The 19,865-nt window shown below is 40.1% G+C and overlaps 2 protein-coding genes and 1 long non-coding RNA gene across 5 annotated transcripts; 1 reads left to right on the top strand and 2 right to left on the bottom strand.

The window, feature by feature from the left end:
* The first annotated feature begins 1,296 nt into the window (after positions 1-1,296).
* Positions 1,297-12,403, top strand: LOC115447585 (xylulose kinase). 2 transcript variants are annotated; one of them, XM_037440999.1, is made up of 11 exons: positions 1,297-1,604; positions 2,155-2,237; positions 2,667-2,814; positions 4,134-4,310; positions 4,803-5,036; positions 5,269-5,425; positions 6,440-6,700; positions 7,138-7,311; positions 9,065-9,162; positions 9,439-9,523; positions 10,037-12,403. In XM_037440999.1, exons 1-11 carry the CDS (start codon positions 1,548-1,550, stop codon positions 10,150-10,152), a joined length of 1,590 nt encoding a protein of 529 aa, XP_037296896.1. In that variant the 5' UTR covers positions 1,297-1,547; the 3' UTR covers positions 10,153-12,403. The 2 variants fall into 2 exon arrangements, with proteins under 2 accessions (XP_037296896.1, XP_037296897.1); XM_037441000.1 differs by lacking the exons at positions 9,065-9,162; positions 9,439-9,523; positions 10,037-12,403 and adding an exon at positions 7,355-7,480 and having other exon boundaries at positions 1,303-1,604; positions 7,138-7,241.
* Positions 12,404-13,021: 618 nt separating this feature from the next.
* On the bottom strand, positions 13,022-17,970 carry LOC115447534 (splicing factor 3A subunit 1). Of its 2 annotated transcripts, XM_030174658.2 has the most exons (9): positions 17,716-17,970; positions 17,275-17,582; positions 17,027-17,191; positions 15,271-16,373; positions 14,967-15,158; positions 14,598-14,838; positions 14,195-14,355; positions 13,737-13,892; positions 13,022-13,449 (listed from the first exon to the last, which is right to left on the bottom strand). In XM_030174658.2, exons 4-9 carry the CDS (start codon positions 16,360-16,362, stop codon positions 13,348-13,350), a joined length of 1,944 nt encoding a protein of 647 aa, XP_030030518.1. In that variant the 5' UTR covers positions 16,363-16,373; positions 17,027-17,191; positions 17,275-17,582; positions 17,716-17,970; the 3' UTR covers positions 13,022-13,347. The 2 variants fall into 2 exon arrangements, with proteins under 2 accessions (XP_030030518.1, XP_030030511.1); XM_030174651.2 differs by lacking the exon at positions 17,275-17,582 and having other exon boundaries at positions 17,716-17,969.
* Positions 17,971-18,998: 1,028 nt separating this feature from the next.
* Positions 18,999-19,813, bottom strand: LOC115447546. The gene is made up of 2 exons (XR_003939021.2): positions 19,657-19,813; positions 18,999-19,269 (listed from the first exon to the last, which is right to left on the bottom strand). It is a non-coding gene; the product is annotated as an uncharacterized LOC115447546 (long non-coding RNA).
* Positions 19,814-19,865: the final 52 nt, after the last annotated feature.

Consider the following 19,865-nt stretch of genomic DNA (forward strand, 5'->3'; position numbering starts at 1 on the left):
CGATCTGCTCTGTTCAGTCGCGTAGTCCTATTTAGCCACTATCTCACAGCAAGCTGTAATGAAGTTTCATAATTTGCTGCTGGGTGTCATAGGTTGATTTAGAAAAAAATCACACAAATTTCTTAACTTGGGAACCCACTACATGACGATCGACGAGCACAACATATCATTTGGCAGCGCATTGGCATCTGTTATAGGCAAAAATAAAAATAATATTTTGTTCGATATAATTTTACCCAGTATAAATATTTCTTGGATTTGAAAGAGGTCAAATCTAGAGTTGGTAGATACCTAGCTTTAGTCTTCTCAGATTCCGTGGTGTCTAGAGACCCTAGATGCTTTAAGCCCATGTGCATCTGCTCTCTGCACATATTTCAGGTAAGTAACTTGGTATATCGTAGCTAGCTATTGATAAAATAACATTAGCAATATCACATGTAGTAAATAAAATAGAGTCATCGTGTTCAGGCTCACTTGTTTAATATTTTTTAACAGGTTTAATAAGAAATAATATAAAATACTTATTTTACATAGGTATCTGCAATTTACATAGGTAATAACACCAGCATAATAGGAATGTCTCTTGAACCATGCCCACAATTTGTGGATCACAAAATTTTCAACATTTTCTTTTGCCAAGCTAATTACTTATAGCATTTAAAAAGCCATTTTTAAAGTACCATTTAACTACTTATACATAGTCAAATATGTTTAACTTAGAACAATAATTAGTGAAAAGCGTGGTTTTTAATTAGAGTGAGATCAGTATGTGGGTCAGTGAACTTCCCTGCCCTGATGTAGGTGCAGCATGATTCATACGAATATGAACGCGCGCCGTTATGGGAGTAATTAACCGTTGCGCATTATCATTCCGTATTGTCTGAATCGCGTGGAGTCGCAATTTGTGGAGTCGGATTCTTTAAAAAAATTAGAGGGGTAGTAAACACTAGTTATAATCAAGAAACTTCTTTATTCCTTATAACCAGTTTTACGTCCTTGGAGCTGAGTGTGCTAAATAATAAATCAAAAATTAAAAGTTACCTAACTGGTTCTGCGTTTTTCTGATTTAGTGTTTGAATGAATATTATAGCAATATTTATATATAGAAGGTACCTTAGTGGAACTTCCTAGCCAATGAGTAAATTGTTACACACTTTGCCGGCTAAACATGATTTAACCGTAATTCATATTTTTACTTTATAATAGTAATAGAATAACACGTACAGAAATATCTTTATCATCTTGTAATAGCATGAGATAACGTAATAAATTTTATAATTTTTAATAAACACTGCTTAATGCTTTATCATTATAGATAAGGGCAACCTTGGTGAGCCTTGTTTATCGTATTATGCGAAACATCGGACTTTAACAATTAATTTCTCCTCAGACTAATAAAATACGTTAATGATATTGTGAAATCGCATGAATTTAGTAAAAACTGCGCTCAGTCACGAAAACTATAATATCTTAGTGCTGTCTCTGTGTATTCCTGAACGGAACGCGGCCGTGTCACTCCGTCGCGCTGTCAAAATATAAAAAAAAACATGATTGAAGAAGCGAAGAAAAAAACTTTTTTGGGATTTGATTTCAGCACACAAAGAGTATGTAAAAAGTTTTATTCTAACGGTATTTATTATAACCATTTTACTTTTTTTTCTTTTATTAATTTCTGCTTTTTAATGATAATTTGCATGAGTAGATATAATCATTTAATAAATCAATAGCTTTAATTGCTTAGCATGTGAGTTTATATTTTTCGATTTATTAAAATATCTTTAATACCTACGTAATAAATTATAATTATTGTAAGTAAATAGAATATTTCTGCACTCATTTCGCACTTTAACTTTCTTTATACATGCTATTTTAGATATTATGACACATAATTTAATATTTAATGATGGAATAATTAGGTACGTAATGTGGAATATTTAATTAGTTTTATATACTTAATTAATTATTTTTTTTAATTAAGTATATAAATAGATACATAGATCAGATAAATCAGATACATAGATAAATCCTTTATTTAATTAGGAAAAAAATCATAACAAGTAGGTGCATATATTTTATGGCAATCTTTGACAATAATATAAACATTTCCTTTGTAATATTACTCTGGTTATATTAATATTTCATATATTGTTGCAGTTAAAAGCCTTAGTAATTGGCGAAGATTACAATGTGCTTCATGAAGCTGATGTGGAGTTTGATGTGGACTTGCCGGAGTTCAGGTGAGATAATACTTACATTTTATGCAAAATTATATTTATGCATGGTATACAAAAATCTGTCTAGTTTGCATACAAAGGAATTCTTGCCCAGTAAATAAGTACTCACGAAAATTATATTAGCATTAATGAGTGCATACTATATCACAGCACTCACCAGATTTATATACTGTTTATGCAACAAAATAGAGCTTCTAAAAGAGAAAAAGAAAATAAACAACAGCAGGTTTGTTCTGGTTCCCACGGTCTAAATGTGCATAAAGAAATAAAACTATTTGCAGCAAATTTTTAATAAGGTATACAAAGTACATTTTTTTACCTTTACGCATATTCTTGCAAATTAAATCCCATTCAAAGTACTCATAGTGCTCATTGACTATCATTGTTATGTATGTTAACTTGGTAGTATTTTTACAAATATTTTAACATCAGGACGGCGGGAGGTGTTGTGCGTGGCGAGCGAGGTGAGGTGACGGCACCTCCACTGCTATGGGTCAAGGCCCTGGACATGGTGATGGATCGGCTGGTGGTGGCCGGAGTGGACTTTTCTACAGTAGAGGCTCTGTCAGGTGCTGCACAGGTAAGAATCCAATAACCATATAATTTATTAAGAAATTATTTCATAGTGTTCAAGTAATTTTGATCTCACATATAAAATATAAGACAGTAAGGGCCTGTTTCACAAGTTTCAATAAAATTATCTTTGGATGTTTTTATATTAAACAGCACATAATATTAAGTTCTGTACTTATTTTTTATTTAAGGGCCTATATTTGTGTCATTCGTATTTGATTAGCTTATACATTTATGTTTCGAGTAGCATTTATTCAGAAGTTGTGAAACAGTCCCTTAAATTATATACTACTTTTTAGTGTTTAGTCACTCTGTATGAGATTCACCATTAGCTTTTGCCTGTGGCTCCACCTGCATAAAAATCTTTTTCCACAATAAATTATTAGTAGTCTCAGAGATTCAGAAGTTATGTAACTTCTCTTATTAGGGAAATAAAAATATTAGTATAATATATGTGAAGTGTCCGCTTATTTACACCTAAATTAAAAAAAAGTGGTACTATAACCCGAAGCTCATTGATGAATTCATATTAACGAACCATTATTTTGTTCAGTGGTATATTTATATCCAAAATGTTAATGTCAACCGCGTACCTAAATACATCCAACCAGTGACTAAATGGGTTTAGTTAGCTCAAATAAACAGCCAATCTAACAAAAAAAATATACAAACTGCTAATAGTAAACCTTGGCAAAGGTAATTGAATCTATTATAAAGTACCTCAGTTGCTACGTAAAAACGGTAGAATGTATTAACGGAGTTTTTGTAGACAAAAATGACCTTGGCTAGAAAATGTGTGAACTGTGACTAAGGACATTTATTTGAATGCATTATAATGTGAATTACAACTTGAGTTACATTGAGGCTTGTTTGGTGGCAGGAGATCAATTTATATTTGATAGAACAATATATATAATTGTGGCGGTACAATTAGTGCATACACCGCCATCTCGGATTAGGCCTTAGTCCACCACGCTGGCCTAGTAAGGATTGGTAGACACACCCTCGAAATTTCTATAGATTCCGATGTTTTCTTTCACCGTTAAAGCAAGCAATAATTCATAAAGAATACACACATAATTTTTTTGAAAAATCAGAGGTGTGTTCCTTTTGGGATTTGAACCTGCGGATATTCGTCTCGGCAGTCCGTTCCACAACCAACTAGACTATCGCCGCTAAATACTACCTCCATAAAATTTAGTTCATTTCACAAGTGTGAAGATTGCGTCTAATATAGCAGTATAATATATTGGTGCTATTTGAATCCATATTACAGCACTTATCAAAAGATTTTTTTACTACTTATTAATTTCCATTAAATTCCAGCAACACGGCTCAGTATGGTGGTCAAAGGACGCGGAGGCCAAGCTCGGCAGCCTCTCTGCCGACGACTTCGTGCACACACAGTTGGCAACAGCGTTCGTGTGCGACTCGCCCGTGTGGATGGACTCCAGCACCAGCGCCGATTGCAAGGCGCTGGAGGAGGCTTTGGGAGGGGCTGAGGTACGTTACCATAGAGGAAGGTGTTTGTAGGTTTCATTAAATAGCAGGCTCTTTGAAAAAATTGCTAAATATATTTCGATAATGTCATGACAAGTGAACATTACTACTCACGACTTTGCACTGTTAGAGTAATGATGGCAGTGTATTTAGGTTTGTGTAAACGTAGATGTGTATATACGCGTAAATAAGTTGAGTAGATACGGTCTGTTGTTCGTGCACGCACGAATAAGAGCTTGAAGTACTTTTTGGTATCCAGGATCCAATATGTCCCGAATTGCAACAGCAGAGGCAGACTTAGAGGGAGGCGAACCGGACAATCGCTCAGAGATTCGCGCGATGCCTTGTAGAACGTTTTTTTATAATCTCACCGACAATTTTTTTTTACTCTACTTGGGGCTCCGCGTCGTTTTTTTTTCCTTTCGCCTGCACAGTTACAGTATAACGTCACATAATTTTAGTAAAATACCTGTTATTTTAATATTAACTTCACAGGAGCTAGCCAAAATCACAGGGTCCCGCGCGTACGAGCGTTTCACAGGACCGCAGATCCGCAAGGTGTTCCGTACGAAGCCGCGCGTGTACCACGCCGCGGCGCGGATATCGCTCGTGTCTTCCTTCGCGTGCTCCCTGTTCCTGGGCAAGATAGCACCTATCGACCTCTCCGATGGCTCCGGGATGAATCTCCTCGACATTCACAAGATGCAGTGGGATGAGAGGGCTTTGAAGGTAATGTTTTAATTAATATTGATGATTAACCCTTATGTAAATCACTAAAATTTTAGTTTTTTTTGAATTGTAACTACTATACATACTATAAAAAAACATATTTTTAACTTTTTGAATGATATTTTTAATCCCACTCCAGTTTGGCGTTGGCACATTATTTTTTTTAAATGTTATAGACAGGATTTTAAAATACTTTTTTTCGCAACTTTGATTTATTTTTTATTTATCCCAGGCGTGCGGTGACGAGACTCTAGAGAGCAAGCTGGGTGCCCCGGTGCCCACCGCGACGGACCTCGGCGCGATCTCGCCCTACTACGTGCAGCGGTACGGGTTCAAACCCGAGTGCCGCGTGGTCGCCTTTACCGGAGACAACTGCTCTGCACTCGCAGGTAATGCTTTCACTATGGTGTAAGACCGATGATCCCAATATACTGATTCCGTCGCTCATGGAGTGTCGATGTTTGACATTCTTTAGACGATAAGATTCCAATAAGGATGAAGATAGTCGCGAGTGGTGACAGATATTTATATACCTAGAACAAAGATTGTCATTAAGTAAAAAAAATAGAGTAACCAACTTCGGGGCAGTTAAAAGATTGGATATAGTTTAAAAAAAGAACTATAATCTATACTATTATATAAAGCTGAAGAGTTTGTTTGTTTGTTTGAACGCGCTAATCTCAGGAACTACCGGTCCAAACCGAAAAATTCTTTTTACGTTGGTTAGCCCTTTGTTCGTGGAGTGCTATAGGCTATATATCATCACGCTATACCCAATAGGAGCGGGGCAGTAATGGCTAATCTCAGGAACTACCGGTCCAAACTGAAAAATTCTTTTTGCGTTGGATAGCCCTTTGTTCGTGGAGTGCTATAGGCTATATATCATCACGCTATACCCAATAGGAGCGGGGCAGTAATGGCTAATCTCAGGAACTACCGGTCCAAACTGAAAAATTCTTTTTGCGTTGGATAGCCCTTTGTTCGTGGAGAGCTATAGGCTATATATCATCACGCTATATTCAATAGGAGCGGAGCAGTAATGAAACATGTTGCAAAAACGGGGAAAATTATGAGTTTTGAGAGCTTCCGTTGCCTGCGCTGCGTAAACGGTTAAAGTTATGCAACAATGATGTATGACGGGATTGTTTCACTTAAAAAGTTCTAAATAATATAACAAAGTCCCCCGCTGCATCCGTCTGCCTGAACGTCTTAAACTCAAAAACTACCCAACGTATTAAGATGAAATTTGGTATGGAGACAGTTTGAAACCCTGGGAAGAACATAGGCTCCCGGGAAACTACTGCTTTTAAAATGGAAAACTTTAGCCTGAAAAACTTTACAACGCAGGCGGAGCCGCGAGCAAAAGCTAGTATGTGATAAAACCCTACTATTGTTTTTACTAGGTCTCCGCCTCCGTACAGGCTGGGTGGGTCTCAGCCTTGGCACGAGCGATACTCTAGTTCTAGGTCTGGACGCCCCTGCAGCACCGTTGGCTGGACACGTGCTAGTGGGGCCGACCCCACACGCGCCTTATATGGCACTACTCTGCTTCGCGAACGGCTCTCTCACGCGACAGAATCATCGTGATAGACTCGTGGGACCTAGCTGGGAAGCTTTTAATGAACTGTTGCGGTCTACTGTTAGAGGAAATATGGGATATCTGGGTGAGTTGGCAGTTATAATAACTTGGTGGAGATGGAAGCATGAAAGTTGGACTGATGATCTTTAATACCAGAAATTGGTGTGGAATTAGTTTACTTCAGAGCTTGGGTGTAGAAAATGTTGATCTATATAATGTGGCTCATCCCTGTCATCATTTATGTTGTAATATGATTGGACTTATGACATTACATAGTGAAGTTTGGTAAATTTATATTAATTCTATAAAATGATAATTTATATTAATTCTACAAAAAATTTTGTAACTCAGAAATAACTTTTCATTTGTTATATGGGCACGGTAAAGGAACTCAATTGCACCTGATGCTGAGTGGGATAGAAATTAAATAGAGTGTCAGTACTCGGTCCTATTTGAAACTGGATTGCTAGTGCTGTATCTGGAACGTGACACACTAAAGTGTGGAACTGTGGCGGGTTGCAGGCGTGTACTTCGACACGGCGGAGATCGTGCCGCGCCGCGCGGCGGGGCGCTGGGTGGTGCGCGCGGACGGGCGCGCAGTGGACGGAGCGGCGCCGCAGCACGAGGCGCGCGCGCTGCTCGAGGGACAGGCGCTCGCTCGCCGCGCGCACGCACACCACGTGGGCTTGCACATCGGTACGGACCACACTCCTTAGATCGTGCCGCGCCGCAGCACGAGGCGCGCGCGCTGCTCGAGGGACAGGCGCTCGCTCGCCGCGCGCACGCACACCACGTGGGCTTGCACATCGGTACGGACCACACTCCTTAGATCGTGCCGCGCCGCAGCACGAGGCGCGCGCGCTGCTCGAGGTTACAGGCGCTCGCTCGCCGCGCGCACGCACACCACGTGGGCTTGCACATCGGTACGGACCACACTCCTTAGATCGTGCCGCGCCGCAGCACGAGGCGCGCGCGCTGCTCGAGGGACAGGCGCTCGCTCGCCGCGCGCACGCACACCACGTGGGCTTGCACATCGGTACGGACCACACTCCTTAGATCGTGCCGCGCCGCAGCACGAGGCGCGCGCGCTGCTCGAGGGACAGGCGCTCGCTCGCCGCGCGCACGCACACCACGTGGGCTTGCACATCGGTACGGACCACACTCCTTAGATCGTGCCGCGCCGCAGCACGAGGCGCGCGCGCTGCTCGAGGGACAGGCGCTCGCTCGCCGCGCGCACGCACACCACGTGGGCTTGCACATCGGTACGGACCACACTCCTTAGATCGTGCCGCGCCGCAGCACGAGGCGCGCGCGCTGCTCGAGGGACAGGCGCTCGCTCGCCGCGCGCACGCACACCACGTGGGCTTGCACATCGGTACGGACCACACTCCTTAGATCGTGCCGCGCCGCAGCACGAGGCGCGCGCGCTGCTCGAGGGACAGGCGCTCGCTCGCCGCGCGCACGCACACCACGTGGGCTTGCACATCGGTACGGACCACACTCCTTAGATCGTGCCGCGCCGCAGCACGAGGCGCGCGCGCTGCTCGAGGGACAGGCGCTCGCTCGCCGCGCGCACGCACACCACGTGGGCTTGCACATCGGTACGGACCACACTCCTTAGATCGTGCCGCGCCGCAGCACGAGGCGCGCGCGCTGCTCGAGGGACAGGCGCTCGCTCGCCGCGCGCACGCACACCACGTGGGCTTGCACATCGGTACGGACCACACTCCTTAGATCGTGCCGCGCCGCAGCACGAGGCGCGCGCGCTGCTCGAGGGACAGGCGCTCGCTCGCCGCGCGCACGCACACCACGTGGGCTTGCACATCGGTACGGACCACACTCCTTAGATCGTGCCGCGCCGCAGCACGAGGCGCGCGCGCTGCTCGAGGGACAGGCGCTCGCTCGCCGCGCGCACGCACACCACGTGGGCTTGCACATCGGTACGGACCACACTCCTTAGATCGTGCCGCGCCGCAGCACGAGGCGCGCGCGCTGCTCGAGGGACAGGCGCTCGCTCGCCGCGCGCACGCACACCACGTGGGCTTGCACATCGGTACCACACTACTTTATGGATTCAGCTTCACTTCATGCTCTAGCTGTAGAGCAAAGCTGGATCCATATTGGTTCCTTTTTTTCTTTATTTTTTTTTAATTTATATCTTCTTTTCCCTATTACTAAAACCAAATGAATATTTTTTTTATTATATATGTAGATTTTCCCGCCCTCACACCCACCACTACAACTCCTGTAAGCTAAGATCGAGTGGCACGCATTATATGACACCAAATATCGAAACTCAGCGACGCACAACTTACATCCCAACACATTTTAGTCCTCATTAAATGTTTACAAACAAATAAACAAATGCACCCAAATACACCTTGAATTCACTCTAGTGTGTACAAAAGAATCGAGCCATGAATAAATCTTACTCCATTGTAATGTGTAGACGAATCGTCCCGGCTGATCGCGACGGGCGGCGCGGCCGTCAACAAGGAGCTGCTGCAGATATTCGCGGACGTGTTCAACGCACCCGTCTACGTACTGGTACGTTATATTTACGAACATGGTGGTAGGATATATTTTATTTCCGCCCAGATAGCGACCATCATATATGAGGTGTTAAAACTCGCCATAGTGGTCCACGTAAGTGTCGCATTCCGGGATCAGCCTGTGTATATTCAGTGACAACAGGCCGGCATTATTATGTCGACTGTCGAGGAGTAATTATCTCTCGTCAGTCAACATTTTTTTGGATTCCTGAGTTGAGAAAACAAAATACTATCACAAAGATGTAAAAAATAAAAGTAATAATGTTTGCAGGAGCAGCACGGTAACGCGGCGCTGCTCGGGGCCGCCATCCGCGCCGCAGACGTGTGGAGCGCCGCCATCGGACTCAAACTCATAGGTAACACCACTTGCATGACGCAAAGTTACATAACTTTACCTGATGGTGACTGCAAGTGGAGTCTTGATTTAGTAACATTTTAGAAAAGAAAATTGAAATTCTCGAATACAATGTACCGAAACCTTTAGTACCTAAGAGGAAATAATTATAAGCATAATAAAAAAAAATCATGATTTCTGAGAGGGTTGTGCAATCATATGAAAATTTTAATTAATTTATTCCTTATTTTACGAGCATATAAATGAACTGTTCTAAATAACAATAAAAAATTAAATTCTATTTTTGTTCTCCTCTCCTCATTATGTCTTTACTTGAAAATGATTTTGAAAAGAGCAACACCAAAGTTTCTGGCCCGTTCTTCACTGGTGAGAACTACATGAACTGGTGGTAGAGTTAATATGGACGGAATCAAAATAATTTATAACATTTTACGGATTCAAATAAATCGTTTCACGTAAAAAAAAAATAATTGTAATTATCTATGATTTTTCTAACTAGCTAAGTTTGTTCCAGGATCTGAGCCGACCGTATCGCCCGTGGCGACTCCCTACCCGGACCACGACAAGATCTACACGCCCATGTTAGCGCGCTACAGGGAGCTCATAGAGACCATTCCCAAACTGGACTAAACGAAACCCTAAAATTGATTTTGACATTCCAAATATTTTCCTAAGCTTAAATGTATCATCGTCACATTTTGTAACTTATAGTTTTCCGTTATTTGGTAGTTACTTCCTGCGACTAAGACAGACAAAAACAAACACACATCATGTATTTATCTCCGAAAGGGGGGGGGGTACCCAGAGGCGCAACCAGAGTCCCCACTTTTCGCAAGCCTATCGCCATATTGGGCACAGATTTCAGACTCCGGGCTGATATTGAGCAAAACAACCCAAATAAGATACACTAAAATTACTAAATAAAAAAACTTTACATCTCCTCTTACTTGCTACAGGAAGTGATTACCAAATATATGATAAGATATAAAAAATATTAGAAACGCGATTATCTTTCGACATATCAATTTATAAACGCATTGCTGAATTTGGTTACTGAGTTGACATGTTTCCTAATAGGCGAAATGTACGACATAATATCACGAGCAAATATTTTTCACGACTGAAAATTTATATTTAATATATGACTATTTAAATTTCCATGATTGACATATCAAATCGTTGCCTTTACTAACAAAATTTTAGAAGATTTTACTTGTTATTAAGCATACTTGTTTTAGCTAGTCTAAGTAATGTATGTTGCAAACTAAGCAGTAATTGGCGCAAGTAATCGCTCAGTGTAGAAAATTCGCATGAACCACTCTCTTCTAGGCAATTTTGTGGATCAATGGAATTTCATTGTATTATTTTTATTAAAAGAATAATGAATTTTTATGATCCTAAAAGTGGCAATACTTATTTTGGGTAATATTTAAAGCTTTCGATCTTTCTGAGAACAGAACATTAAAAAATATTTATAAAACAAGTCTGTTTTGTACTATAAGATAGTAGTGGAAGTGGATAGTAGTTTTTAGCGCCAGTTACTGTCATAAGAGTTAATATAAAGCTTACAAGTGCCTTTAACGGTCTGATAGGAAACTAATGAATTTCGACTATTTACACATTCCATTAGCATTTACTATATTATAATTGTTTTTATTGTTATCTATATTATGCCGTTTATACACTGCGTTAGTATCATAATGCTTACAGGTTTGTTTCATAAACACCTAGAAAATAGTCACAGAAATTAAGATGATTTGTAATCTTTATGATAATTTAGATTTCCTATAGGTTACACATATCGTATCGTATAGTAAATTAATAAATCCATATCTACGACCGTAATCATGTGAAGAATTCAAGATATAATCATACTTATCGAATTCTTTGTTAGTTCCGATACCTCGTGGAATCTACGCAGTTTGTAAACGGTTCCTAAGAATCTAAATGTTGTGAACACTCGTTTTGATGTTTTTATTTATATTTTATACGACACGCTGTGGTGCTTATAGATACGTAACTAATGTGCAATTTATACATTCCTGTTTTTGTGTTTTTCACGACCTGTGTATTTAGTTTTAAATTTCAGATTGTTAAGGCTTATTTACCAACAACCGATTACACAGAAAGTGACCGATATATGACAAATATTGGGTCAGCCCTTGTAATGAAACGTGTTTGCTGTTTGAAGACCGGTGACCTAAGTTTTGTATATCTGTGTGGAATGAGTAAAATTTTAAGTTGTACATGTTGATGTTAAGTAAGATATGTCAACTTAAAATATTCGTCCAAATGTATTTTCCAATTTGACTTACTACTAGCATAGTGTAAATAAGCCTTTATAAATTTTATTTATGATTATTTTTTTATACTATGGATACATGTTATATTATTTATGTTTTAAATTGAGTGATTTTATAAACTTGGAAATTATATGAAGATCTGAATTTGATTGTATAATTTTAATTGTCTTTTATATTTTTATAATTCGTTTATTATTGCTATAATATATCCAAGACATTATATTTATTCAACTATATTTTAAATAACAGAAGAGATATATAAAATCGTAGATTGTGTAGAGTGTAAACATTTCATGACTCCATGTTTATGAGCTTCCACATTAGATTTCAAAGATAGATTAATAATGTACATGTGTTTTAATCACTTGCTATTCGAGAATTTGTCTAAACTTATTTGTATGCGTGTTTCATAATTTTCCTGAATTAATTTCCTTTGTGCCTACATTGCGGAATAGGCACTCTAGTCTAATATGTTTTGTATTTATTATAATACATGGGTCGGGATAGTATATTATAATAACAATCATGCAGCTTTGTTACTATTTTTACATGTTTTTAATAAATGTTTACTAAAAGAAGTACTTTTTCTTCCACTGCCTTAAATTATTTTGCATCAGTATATTTAATTTCAAACTGAAAATGTTTCGGTCAAAGTTATCATGGTAACTTTACCTATGTTTGCTTTCGCCAATAGTAAAAATAAATCGTAATAATAGTGTACTAACAGCCCTTTTCAATAAACGATCCCATTATCAATCTTCAATCCAATTTCGAGAATGAACCAATCAAAATACCTCTTTGTAAGCATGTCAAAAAACTTTGTTCTAATTGGAAAACTTTTGAGACTGATAGAAAAAAAGCGATTAGTTTCGTTTATTGCAAATTGCGGTAAATTTAATAATTGTTACTATTAGAAATTCAATTCGTATTAGCTCTACTATTTTTTTTTGGTAAAGTTAGTCACCGAGGTAAAGTAACCCATCTGCTGGAGATAGGCTTCCTCCAATATGCGCCATTTTACTTTGTCTTCGGCCTGTCGCATTCAGTTCTTACCAGGAACCTTTTGCAGATCGTTACTCCACCTAGCTGGAGGGCGTCCTACACTACGTTTGCCGAGCCGTGGTCTCCACTCAAGAACTATAAATATACAAATCTATACTATCAAATATACACACTACATTCAAATAAAACAAATATAGATATAGCTATCATTTATTCAGCATATTACATTTTTTCTACACCAATTTGCACCATAATTTCATTTGAAGTTGAAAAATAAGAAAAGTCTAGAATATTTATTATTATTTACCTAGGTTTGTGTAAGGTTGGCTAGGTTTTCCAATCATGTTGAAAGACAAATGTCACAGCAAAATATTGAATTTACTAGTAACAAAATTTTATTGAAATATACTATAGGTATTTAGTGTTACTCTCTTTTAAACAAGTTCTATTGAAAAATACAGTACACATTTACTGTCAATATCTCTTAGTAATAGAGATCTTATAAGGTAACAAGTTAATGCTATTTCTTGCGTCCACCGCGCTCCTTGACTTGCAGTTGTATGACGGCGCCGGGCGGCAGGTTGTAGTACGCCAGGGTGTTGGTATCTTTGAAGAACAGGCCCTGAGAAAAAAATTATTTAAATTAATACATACACAAATCTTGTTAACTTAAAGTGGTATAGATTGATATTATTTTGCTATAGTATATCACTTGATAATTCATTCAGATTTTTAAATGGCACGTCTTAACATTGGCTAGCTAATAAGTTATAAAGCCAACAAGACAGCACAGCGTCTAGAGTATTACAAGCGTATCGCATATCAGTACTCTTTCTAAGTCATTTTCCGTATTCAATGGAGCACTCAAGGTACCTTTGCCTACAAAGTAGGTTGTAGAATAGAATATACCTCGTAATGCAACTTCTGCTTGGCTGTGGGCATGCTGGTGGATCTCTGCAGGATGTTCTTGACCTCCGCGACAGTGGTACTGAGCGGCAAACTCAGAGGCAGCGAGCGACCGTCCAACCGCCACTCCGCGCGCTCCGGCAACGACGGCAGAACCACCTGGAGGATGAATATTACAGTTATAAAAGAATTTAAAACTTTATAAAGATGTTTTTATTTTGATATTTTACGTGTTAAATACACAATGGGGTCTGAATGTAGAGCACATCGTAATTTAGAAGGCTATAGAAATACTAAAGAAAACCAAATTTACCATAAGGTTCAGGTGATGATAATACAATTTTATATGATTTATGCACAGATCGGACCGTCTTCCTCTGCCAAGTAGTCAAGACCTGCGCCTAGTACAAAATCCAAACATACCCCTATAGTACTGTATGTCAAACTAGAAATAAGTGTACCTGTAGAGGTACCGCGCCGGGGTGCCTGGTAAGCCACGTGGTCTCCGGCTCGAGCGAGTCGTCTGTGCGGGCGCGCTTGGCGGCGGGGCCCTCCTCCTCCTCCGCGGGGGGCACCGGGCCCCCCACCGCGCCGTAACCAAACGCCGCCGGGTTCACGGCTCCTGTAAATTAAAAGGATAAAAGTGTGTTTGGGGCATTTTCTTAGTGATAACATGAAATAAACAATTTTCATTCTGGCTAATTTCAACCTAGTCAGTTGGTATCTTTATGGGCAAATGGGCAACATTTGGTGACCATCACGATATACCACATCGAACAGGCTGATATCAAATGTGTACTAATCTGTTCTAACCCAATGGTTACTTTGTTTGTCAAGATGACAGAATATGTCAAAAGTCCTTACCAACGGGTCCGACAGCGCCCACAGGCGTAGGTATAAGGGGCGGGCGTGGCGCCAGCGGCGGGATCACCATCAGCGGCGGCAGTGGCTGCAGCAGCACGGGTGTGGGGGCCGGCGCAGGCGCAGGGGCGGGGGCCCGCGCGGGGGGCGGAGGCACACGACCCGCCGGCACGCGGCCCGACGGCGCTGATACCGGCTTCGGACCTATCTTCTCTTTCTCCTCGTCAGGAAGGAGACCTTTGACCTAAATGTACACAAATTTCGTTAAAGTAATCATAATGAAATGAAACACTGGATGTTAGAAAATTAACTTATATCCACTAATAAAATATATTTAACATTACGGATACTAGTGGAAATTGCTAATGGTACCTTGTGTATCTGCTGTATCTGATCCTCGAGCGTGATATGCGCACGAGCGGCACGAGTGGCGGCCTCCACGGAGGAGGTGTGTCCGTCCCACGTGACGCGGTCGTCGCGGCGCCGCTCTTCCTCGCCAATCTTCTTACCGATCGCAGTCTCCTCGTCACCCACACCAAAGATATCCGTACGACGCTCTGCGAGCTGTGGTGTTTAAAACATTAAATGAAGTAATATTCTAGATATTTTTCTGTGAATACGTAACAAACAGTCTGTAACACTGATGCAGTGATAATTGTCTGGCTTTTAACCATACCTGTTTGAGCGACGCTTCGATGGCAGCGCCAGGGGCGAGGGCCTCGTCACGGTCAGTTCTCTCGGCGGTGGCGCGGTCGCGCTGCTCCAGCCAGCGCGGGTCGAGCAGGCCGATACGCACGTGGTCCGCCACTTTGTTCGCGGGGATCTTCTCTCCCGTAATGGGGGACACGAGCCACTCCTCGCTGGCCGGCGACGGCCGCGGCTTGGCCTCTTTCGGGTTGTACTTCTTGACGACGACGCGGTCGGGTCGCGGCGGCAGCGGCGCCTCCTCTCCGCGGTCGTGACCTTCGTCATCCGAGGACGAGCTCTCTTCTTCCATATCCTGTACGCGATTGTCATCAGGTCGCTGTTGCTGCTGCGTCCTATCCTCCATTTCGGCCAAATCATCTTCCGATTCAGAATCAGATTCGGATTCGAGCTGCATCTCTGTGTCGTCGTCCTCGTTGGGCGCGTGCGAGATGTCTTCGCCCCTCTCTTGTGCGAGAACTCGCGCTCCGACCTCCAACGGCGTTGTTGGCGGCGGGAAGTCGCCAGGCTCTCCAGCCGGGTAGTCCACAGTCTCTACCACTACAAAGTCATGCCAGTCGATGGAAGCGTACGCGAGTCGTTCTTTCTCGACCTTCGCTTCGTCAGCAGCCTTGCGTCGCGACTGGTGGGAGTGCCACGCAGCGCGGCTGCGCGCCTGCTCTAGTATTCCACTACGAACCTCTGCACCTAATTTTGACACTAACTCCTTCGGCGGCAGTAACACTTTCGTATACTGCTCCAGTAAACGAGTGAAGTACTGGAACAAGGAGTGTTGTGGACGAAGGAAATCGAACTGGTGGTTACGTTCTTCCTTCTTCATTAGGTCTGTTAGAAACTGACGACCATTCCTGGCCACAAACTGCGCTGTAAGCTTTACAATATCGAGCTCCAAAGCGGATATGGATGGTGGGTCGGCGATGAACTCAAAGTCTGGTGGCGGGTCGCGTGGTGGCGGCGGTTCGGCCGGAGCAGCTGCCTTAAGGAGTTCCTGTTGTCGCGCCGCAGTGGCCGGAGCAAGACCTGACCGCTGTTGTGGTGGCATGAGACCAGGAGCTGGGGGCATGGACTCAGGTCCTAAACAGAGAGTAATGTGAATTTATCAAAATGAGATATGACAGTAAGTTTTTAAGGCATTCACATTTTATTTATGCCTAATAATAAGAAAGGTGAGTACAAACTGAATAGCAAAAATGGATCTTATAATTTCAATTTGTTTTACAATCTGTTGCATGAGTTATGCAAAATTCATTATTATTATATAAACAACATTCAAGGCTAAAAACATATATGGCTATTTTATCCTTGCATGACTATCAGCCATAATAAGAGATTCAACTCAGTAAGTTATATGCTAAGTAAAAACCTGCATCATCATAACTATTTCATAAACACATGTTATCATCAATATTACTTGAAAGTCTGATTTAAGTAAAGATTATGTAAAAATGTTGTTTATTAAATAGTTTCAGTAGCTTAAGTGCTTACTTAAGACCCTACTTAAAGATAAGATTGGTTTAGTAACCACAGTTTTAAAAACACCTTCAATCTATTGCGAAAGTGGAAAAATCAGAACAGTTTCTTTTACAAAATTACGAATGTTTATTTTGTTTGGTTCGCTCTTAAGATTGGCTCAAACATGAAGATTGGGATCATTAGTAGAAAGCCAACAAAATACTGCCCTTAAATTGTCATTGATATGTATTGAGACGTAAATATTTCATAATTACCTTTCCCCTCCCTGATCTCCTTGACTTTGTGCTGATAGTAAGCATGATAAGGGTCTCCAGAATTGAGGAAATTGAATTTAGGGTTTCCGAGTTCATTTTGTCTAATTCTCGCTTCAAACTCTGGCCCATTACGGGCAACGAAGCTGGCTGTCTTGTCAACAATATCTGTGAGAGATGGTTAAAGAAATTTTTTGTATACTTGTTTCTGAAAATAAACTTTTTGATTAATAAAACAATGTAGAACTTACTTCACTCTTGTTAATGTAAACAAGAATTTATATTTACTGTGGCTTATGTATTTTTGGCTTATGCTCATACATTATTAAACAATAATGAAATTATAAGAGCATCTTCACTACATTTTACTAAACAAGAGTCAGTTCAATATCAAATCCTTATTTATTGACTGGAAGAAACATAGCCCTTTGTATTTTCTGCAACCATATTTGGTATATTATGGTATTGTATCGTATTGTAACGTAAACCATTTATGCGGTTACCAGGCTAGTAACCAGGCGGTGTACGTGGTTTCCAGCACTTCATATGAGTATCCTACCTGGAAACCACGCAATGGGTGCCGTGTCAGGAAATTATTATTACTGTAAGAGGTTATATATAATTTCGTATATAAAGCACAATTAAGTCAATTTATATCTGCATATACCACCGTTTATAATTTAAAAGGATACTTCTAACTTCGGGCGGCGGGTAAATAATGCCAATAACTGGTGGCGGGGGCACTTGCAGCTCCTCTGGAGGACCGTCCATCGTTTGCCCAGGAGGCATCAAAACGTCGATGGAAGGCATTTTAAGGCCAATAATTTAGTATTTTAGCACAATAACTAGTTTATTTCACTGTATTTATTACCAAATTACAAAAAAATTAAACACCACCAAAACTGACAACATAGCGTGGAATGCAGCATAGATAATACAATTATATAGATTATAGAATGCAGTGGACTGAATGAGAGTGAATGGAACACGAAAAAATTTATCACGGTCACAGACTATAATAAAGACATGCATTTTTAAGTTACATTTTAGTACCAATAATAAAACGTTACCATAAGTCCCAATAATAATACCAATGAAAAAAAAATACATTTATATATATAAAAATTAATTGCTGTTCGATAGTTTCTAGATTTGTACAATTTTTGTATGGTTTTGTTCGTTGTAGATGGTGATTCAAAAAAACACTTCAGAAAGTTCAAAAGAACAACAAACGAATAAAAAACATCAAAATGGGTCCGATTGTTTTTTTTTTGCGTTAGAATTTGAAAAAAAAAGCGGCGATAGCCTAGTTGGGTGTGGAACGGACTGCCGAGACGAATGTCCGCAGGTTCAAATCCCTAAAGCACACGCCACTGACTTTTCTAAAAAATTATGTGTGTATTCTTTGCGAATTATCGCTTACTTTAACGGTGAAAGAAAACATCGTGCGGAAACCTGCATATCTAAGAAATTATCTATAGGATTTTTCGCGGGTGTGTGAAGTCTACCAATCCGCATTAGGCCAGCGTGGTGGACTAAGGCCTAATCCCTCTCAGTAGTCGAGGTGGCCCGAGCCCAACAGTGGGACATTATATAATACAGGGCTGATATTATTATAATAATCGTTGATCAATAGTTATAATCAAATAAGTTGCAAGTGACAATAAGTACACAGGGTCATCTTGTTTTAAAAAAAAATACACGTCCCATTGATAACCTCCTCCTTTCTTTGCAGTCGGTTAAAAATCAATCTTTCAAAGTGTTTATCGGAACTAGAAAAACCAATTCTAAATAAATAATAGGATTCTAAAACATTTTTTTTTTTATATTAAATTCCTACCGCAGTCTTTCCGTTGTGGCTCTGATGACATTAAAGGTTCTTAGTACGTCTTTAGGCCATAAACACTACTCAAAATAAATTAAGTTTCTACTTAGTAGATACCTAGTAGGTACTTTATAAAAAATACACATACTATAAAAACATAGACAATTTAATAGGATATCATGTATTTAGAATTATAATGTTCGTATGAAGAATCATTATGCCAACGAAAGAGACTGTTGAAACTCGTCATGGAACGAAATCCGAAATCAAAGCACATAGACAGCGTTAACACCATTACGTACGTAACAAGCCAGAGCAATAAAGCATAAAGCAACATCCAAAGCGTCGCTTGAGGCTGCCACTCTTTTACACGATTAACATCTTTTCGTATGAGGCCTAATTCTTCGGAATAATTGTCCGGCTAAAATAAAATAAATAGTTTCTTATTTGAGAAAATATCAGAGTAGAGCTAGTGATATCAAATTTATTTTAGGACTTGCTGTTTGCAACTTTAAAACCAAGCTCCAATGAGATAAATATATGGTTTATTTTGTAACGCAATTCAAAATGAATAAATAACGTCTTTTTCCATTTGCCCTTACCACAGTTCGTAAGATTTAGTGCAACACACATTTTCAGCGTAGTATTACGTCTGGCTAATATCAACACAGCTAATATTCTATTAATATCAATAGCATAAACTCAAGACCTCCTGCTTTACAGCTCCACTAAACCATGCGACAATCTAATTAATTTTATAAAATACCTATCTATACACTTAATTATTTTTATAAAATATTTCACTTACGTAATGGCAATATAGGGTGTACTTATCAGGTTCTATCCGAGAAGACATTTCTTCTCGTTTTGTAATTTTCCTAATGATAATTTAACATATAATTTAAGTTGTATCTATTCCTCATATACCCAAAATAATTTTGTCAAAATTATTGATAATGTCAATCGTTTTAAAAAGTATTTTACGTTCTGCCAGAAACCTAAGTTCTCACTTTGAAA

The sequence above is a fragment of the Manduca sexta genome, chromosome 21 (genome assembly GCF_014839805.1).
Source record: "Manduca sexta isolate Smith_Timp_Sample1 chromosome 21, JHU_Msex_v1.0, whole genome shotgun sequence".
NCBI classification, from domain to species: Eukaryota; Metazoa; Arthropoda; class Insecta; order Lepidoptera; family Sphingidae; genus Manduca; species Manduca sexta.